At 46.4% G+C, this 6,471-nt stretch overlaps 1 protein-coding gene across 1 annotated transcript; it reads right to left on the minus strand.

The window, feature by feature from the left end:
• Positions 1 to 3,200: 3,200 nt before the first annotated feature.
• On the minus strand, positions 3,201 to 6,471 carry LOC120703456 (alpha-1,3-arabinosyltransferase XAT3-like). The gene is made up of 6 exons (XM_039987550.1): positions 6,148 to 6,471; positions 5,925 to 6,029; positions 5,774 to 5,824; positions 5,522 to 5,641; positions 5,178 to 5,312; positions 3,201 to 4,630 (listed from the first exon to the last, which is right to left on the minus strand). Exons 1-6 carry the CDS (start codon positions 6,290 to 6,292, stop codon positions 3,465 to 3,467), a joined length of 1,722 nt encoding a protein of 573 aa, XP_039843484.1. The 5' UTR covers positions 6,293 to 6,471; the 3' UTR covers positions 3,201 to 3,464.

Here is a 6,471-nt window from a genome sequence, read left to right on the forward strand (position 1 = left end):
TGGTGGGGCAGTGAGCTGGAAGAGTTCCAAGCAAGATACAGGTGGCTGATTCGACGACAGAGGCCGAGTATATTGCAGCTTCCGAAGCTGCAAAAGAAGCTGTTTGGATCAGAAAGTTTGTTTCTGACTTGGGTGTTGTTCCTAGTGCGTCCAGTCCAGTGGACCTCTATTGTGATAATAGTGGTGCCGTTGCACTAGCAAAGGAGCCTAGAACAACTAAGAAGTCCAGACATATACTGCGGAAGTATCACCTCATCCGTAACTTTGTTGAGAGAGGTGATATGAAGGTTTGCAAGGTGCACACGGATTCAAACGTTGCTGATCCGTTGACGAAGCCTCTCCCACAACCAAAGCATGAGGCGCACATGAGATCTATGGGTATTAGATACTTACATCAGTGATTCTAGTGTGCGTGGGAGATTTTGTGTCATGAGTATGTTTCTGTAATGATAAATAATTGTTATTTGTTCCATGGTTGATTATTTTTACATTGATTATCAAGTATGTGACTTGTTCGTGAAACTCTTTGTTGACAATGATATGATTCTAAATTATCCCTAGTTTATGTCGTTGTGTGGGACAACAACTACGTTGAGACTAGCACATGCATTAATTGATGATCATGTTTCACGGATCATGGATATGGAGATATCGGATTAATGATGTGGACACATGTTGGTGAACATGGTGTTGGATTGACACACTCCAAGACAATATTGGGATTGTTATTTTGTATGTGCCATCAGTTGTTCTTGAGTGTTATACCTACTGGATCCTTAGACCTGAGATCGCCATTGTTTCTCACTGTATGTAGTGGTGCATCTTGGGGCTACTAAATGCTACTCCGTGACTGGGTAGTTACAAAAGTAGCTTACAGGTGTCTCATGAAACATGGAATGGGATGTGAGCGGATCAAGATGGAATTTGCCCCTCCTAGATAACGGGAGAGATATCTCTGGGGCCCTCGAGATAGTTGGATTTGAAAGTGCATGGCCATGCCAAAGTGATTAAAGAGTTAATCATGATGACTAAAGGTTAGTTATGAATAGAATCCACTATTAGATCGAGAGAATGGTCGAGCTATCACAAAGGTGGCACGCATCTCGCTTTGAGCTTGACTGGTATCGTGTGGCAAAGGGATCGGTGTATGAGTATATCTATGGTTCGGCCGATATGATCTTTATGTGTATTTGTGAGTCACTATGCCCTGCTAGGTGCCGCTATTGACTTGTGATTCGGAAATGATTTCCGATCACGACCACCTACACATGAACCTAACGGGTCACACACTTAAGGGGTTTGGAATGTTGGAAAGCTTGCCTGTATGATTGTCTCTAGTGCAAGTGGGAGATTGTTGGTGATATGCCCAAGAGCCCATCATCACAATACGATTTAAAGGCCCAAGAGGATATTGATCCAAGAGGGATTAGGGTTACTAATGGGCCTATGAGATAGAAGCCCATTAGTACGCCCTATATATACGAGGGAGGGGCTAGGGGGGCGATGACCTGAGAGCTGTGCCACCTCCTAGCCGCCGCCCCTCCCTCTCTCTCGGCCGCCGCTCATGCCGTGCGTGCGGTGCTAGCACACCGACGCCCGGCGTTTCATCCCCGTACGTGTGGACTCCGTGGAGGCGCTGCTGCGACTGCTGCGCTGATCGGCTGCTGGGATCAAGTACGAGGAGCTCGGTTCGTGGGACGTGATCGACTACTTCCTCTACATCGACGCGTGACTTCTTCCGCTGCGCTGCGCGTCTAGTGGTAACGATCTATGATCTTCTACTCGCAAGTATCTTGGGTATATGCGGTAGTGATGCTAGCGTAGCCTACCCGTTTACCTACAGAGTTAGCTGCGTCACTTTGGATGCCACGCTACGTTGTATCCAGAACAAGGTCATCAATTGTAGGGCAAATGTGAATACAGATATCTTAATTATTTGATATTTGTATCTATTAAAACGTGAACATGGATATCCGTATTCATATCACATTTTAATATTACTAAAGTGGATGTTTGAATTGGTTTACCATTTTTTCCCCTCTATTTGATTTCAGATTCATATTTGACAATATTTGCATCCCAGCCTAAGAATAACGTATCCTACATTAAAATGATACTAATTTTAATACTACTAATAATATATTGATTGGAACTACTGAAAGTTATTATGACTAATGGACAGTGATAATAGTCTTAACATTACTAATAATATATAAAGATTTTGTTTTGTTAATTTTAATATCACTAATCATGTTAATTTTAAATGCTTTAAGTTTATCCATTTTATTGGTGAAACTTTTATATATACTTTAATTATTTATTTCTTGGAAAATAATTATATTTATTTATTTATAGTATTTTAATTATTTCCATATATTTAATTGTTAAATATTTGTTGACGAGCTATCCTCTTTATCTCCATGTATTGGACACTCATACTTTAATCCGTATTTGTTTAGTGATTTTGTTGTGCTCAGACCATTCTGGATCAAAGCTATTCTTTAATTCATATTCGAGTTAAAATAGGATGAAAAATTCCGAATATGTGCTATTTGTTTTGTTTCGTATTCAAGTAATAAAATACGGTAAAAAGTGCTATATCTAGATCCAATTCTATGCGTATCCCATCCGAATTCCATCTGTAGCCATTAGCACGCTTAGCGTAGCTATTTGCAAGCCAGCTGTTGCCCGGTAAGGTCAAACTCTGGTTATTGAACTAGTAGTGAACTAGCCTGTCCCTAGTACCACCACATGCTTAAAGCATAATCACATGTTTCCTAATAGTCTTATTGTTTTCCTAGACCTCGTGGAGCTGCAAGGAGACCATGTGGGAGCCAGGGCGATTAGCCAATAATTGGATGAATCTAGAGACACCTCAGCACATCGCTTTATAAAGCGATTAAGTTAGTCTAAACCAAACATTGGAGCCAGGGCGGTACTCCATCCTCAAAATACTGTATTGCATGACGATAGAAGATAGGTGGCACGTGGCAGGCCATGTTTGTTTCCGATTATAATCAGCTTATCGGTGGAAATTAGCGATAATCCCACTAAATATCTCGTTTATTTTCGCTTATGTGGTAATCCAAATTAGAGATTTGAACTATGAGAAGCGAGAAAATCTTGGCTTCTCTCGAACATGCTTAGATTATAAGCTAAGGGAAAACAAACAGGGCCCATAGCACGTAGCAAGAATCGGATTAGAAACATCTGATACTGTATTATTTTTCGATGAGGCTATATGTGATTTGAATGAATTTCGTTCCATCTTTGCACCTACAGCAATTTATACAGTGTACACACAGCTTCTATCCTACAATTTCCAGAATGGGGACATTCTCAGGTAAGGATAGAACAAACAAGAATTTTTCTTACTAATTAAACGGGAACGAATGGTGAAGAAAAAAATGGATTGTGTACAAGAATCTCTATTACCATGCCCAACAAGCAATCGATCACAATCTTCATGGGTTGAGATTGTCTAATGCCTCCAAGAGAATCGGCCTGAACCTCTTGCAATCCAGCTTCACGTTCTGCTTGTCCATGAAAGTCTGCCTGATGAAGTCGAACCCGTGCTTATGGAATGCAATAGGGTTCTTGAAGATCTCATGGTCCCGTGGGTACTGCTCCGTGAGGCTGCTCTCGTCTACGCTGATGCTGTATTGCTTGTAGTGCATGCCCATGAGCTCTGCTGGGTTGCCGAAATCGGTGCGGGATACCCATTCCAGCCCTCCCCACGGCACGATCTGAATCAGAGTGGCATTCTGTGGCAGGAACACACAGTTTGTGAGCCCAGCCCCATGGACTCCCATCATCACATCGACCGTGTTAACCAGCCTGGCGAACTTTGAGATGTCAGAGCTCACATTGGCCTCATCGGTCACCACCTCAAAGCCGAGCTCCTCAGCCATAGCAATGATCTCATCGAGGTTGAGGAACATCCTCGTTCGGTGCCTCTTGATGATGAGCAATCTTGGCTTGACCTTGGGGTACTCTCCAAGCACTGTAACGGTGTCCCTGGGCAGCGAGTAAGCTCCGCGCATGAATCTGTTGAAGTCGACCATAGAATAGTTGTGCGGGGCCTTGGACGAGTCGATTGTGAACTCCATGTAAGCATGGAGGCCGACGATGACATGCTTGAAGCAATGCACCTGCTCATCCTTGCTGAAATCAATCAGTGGGTATTTGGACAGCTTCTGGAGTACAGTGTGATACTTGATTGTCCACCAAAGTGCCATGTCGGTTATGAGGAACTGAACTTCACCATTGAACTCGCTTGCGGTCGTGAAAAGGGGGACCATCACGTCCGTGAAATCATGGAACAGGTTCCCCGTGTATCCTGTCAGTGAAAAGATCACAGCAGGCACGTCGTGGTACTTGGTGCACTCTGGGGCCACTTTGCTTGATTTCACTGTCAGCTCAGTGATATGGCTGAGGCAGAACTCGTCCCCCTTCCGAGGGTATGGCTTGATCTTCCAGAGCTCATCTCTCTGCGAACCGGCAGGCTCCATAAACATGATTGAGGTAGCGTTTGGGTGAACCCTAACATCACCACGCATCTCGCACACATTTGCTCTAAAGTTTGAGAAATCACACAGGGGCTTGCTTCCCTGCAGGTCAGAACCTGTACCTGCAAAGCGGAAGGTACCACGTCAACAACACACGATGTTTAATAGAAATAGTAGGCAGAAACAGTAGGACAGTTGGCAAGGGAGACAGAGACGATTTGATTAGAACTAGTGAGAATTAGGCATCAATGATATGAGCTTCAACATTAAACAAAATGAAAGGGAGAGAAGAAGCCCAACATGCAACTTGAATCACCCTACAACGGGAGTCAACGAAAACGTTTCTCTTTGGAGTCGCCGGTTCAAAATACTACGTACTTCTGTATCTTTATACGTAATCTTTCCACTCTCTAATTTTACATTATGGTGTGAAAAGAGGTTAAACAAACAGTCGCACTAGCATTTCTTTAACATAGGGGTAGGTGTGTCATTTCGTATCTACTGTGGCTAGACAATGCCCAGGGCCAGCTGGTTACTATCTCAAAATTAGATGATGAACTCAGAGCAAGGAAATTACTATCTCTGTTTCGGCAGACCGAACCAGATCAGGCTCTTAAATGGAGAACAACACGGGAAGCGTAAATACAGACAGAGTGGGGGTGTACGCACCGTCGTCTTGCTTGCCATTTTCGGTGTCCTCGGAGTCATGAATGGTGTAATTGGAAACGGTTGGGAGCGTGACTTTGTGCTTCTCCGCCGCGTGCCCACGCTCCTCCCCATCCTGCTTCCCTTTCCCCTCGCCGCCTGGACGTGAACAATCCAGCCCAAAATTGAATGAGAGATCCGAACAAGAACAAAGCCCAATTACCCGTCTCAGCTCCGAGTGTCAAATCATGGGTCTGCGACTGCGAACACCACCCCCGACTATAACGAAACGAGGAGGAATCGAATCGATTGCGAATTCCGGGTGTCCGGACAGGGGCATGATGTGCCGCTCAACTGCGACGCCTCACCTAACGTCTCCTCGTCGGATTTACGGCCGCCCCCGTCCTTGTTGGCGGTCAGCTCCGTCATCCCGCTGGTCGGGTCGGGCTCGCTCAGCACCCGGCTCTCCTCCTCCTCGCGTTTGGTACCTGCAGCCGGGATCGAAAGCAGCAGCCGTACCACACGTCAATTGACCAAGAGGATAAGATGAGAACGGAAAAATTGAGCAGGAACGAACACCTTTCAGGCAGAAATTAATCAAGAAATAACAAGGAAATAACCTTTTGGTCTCACATCGGCTTCGTCGTCGACCACTCTAGGATCTCCACCTGCTGAAAGAAAGAAACACACACACACCCAAGTTCAGTAATTTTCAAGAAACTCCCGGGTGCCGAGAATTCGACAGCGGATCGAAAAGCGGGGAGGGCTCACGGAGAGCGTCGGTGGCAGTCTTCCGGGAGGTGGCGGGCGGCGAGTCGACCTTCTGCTTGATCAGGATGGACGTCGGCGCCTGCTCCACCGGCAGCTTGCCGTTCACTGCGCAAGAGAAGCCAACAGGACAGCCGGCGTTCGGTTAGCTAACGAAATCGAAGGTGGCCGGTCGCGCTCGACAGGGAGGCGACCTGAATTATGCGTCTCCGAATCCTGTACTTACGGCTGAAGAGGATGGCGTCGGGCTTGGAGATGACGACGAAGGTGAGGGAGACGAGGAAGAAGCCGACGACGATGACCAGCAGCCGGAACCGCCGCGACTCCTGCCGGAGGCCCCGCACCAGCTTCGGCCGCTCCCCGGACTTCATCCCTGCCCCTTTCTCCACTTGCTGGACGGACCCAACCCAAGAGGAAGAGAGGCGTGCGAGAACTCGAGGAGAGGGAGCCCGGGAGCAGAAAAGGAAACGGAGCACAGGAGGAGCCAGCAAGAAGCGGTCAGGCTACTTGGCCAGGCCCCTCTTGCGTGTGCCGCCGCCCCGGTATCTAT

The sequence above is a fragment of the Panicum virgatum genome, chromosome 4K (genome assembly GCF_016808335.1).
Source record: "Panicum virgatum strain AP13 chromosome 4K, P.virgatum_v5, whole genome shotgun sequence".
Taxonomy (NCBI): domain Eukaryota; kingdom Viridiplantae; phylum Streptophyta; class Magnoliopsida; order Poales; family Poaceae; genus Panicum; species Panicum virgatum.

Bases quoted from the DNA above. Each gene is read 5' to 3' on its own strand.
- LOC120703456 (XM_039987550.1), bottom strand. From the start codon at position 6,292: ATGAAGTCCGGGGAGCGGCCGAAGCTGGTGCGGGGCCTCCGGCAGGAG. The intron at 5,825-5,924 runs GTGAGCCCTCCC...TCTTTCTTTCAG, and splicing joins GACTGCCACCGACGCTCTCC to CAGGTGGAGATCCTAGAGTG. The intron at 5,642-5,773 runs GTTATTTCCTTG...TCCCGGCTGCAG, and splicing joins AGCCGATGTGAGACCAAAAG to GTACCAAACGCGAGGAGGAG.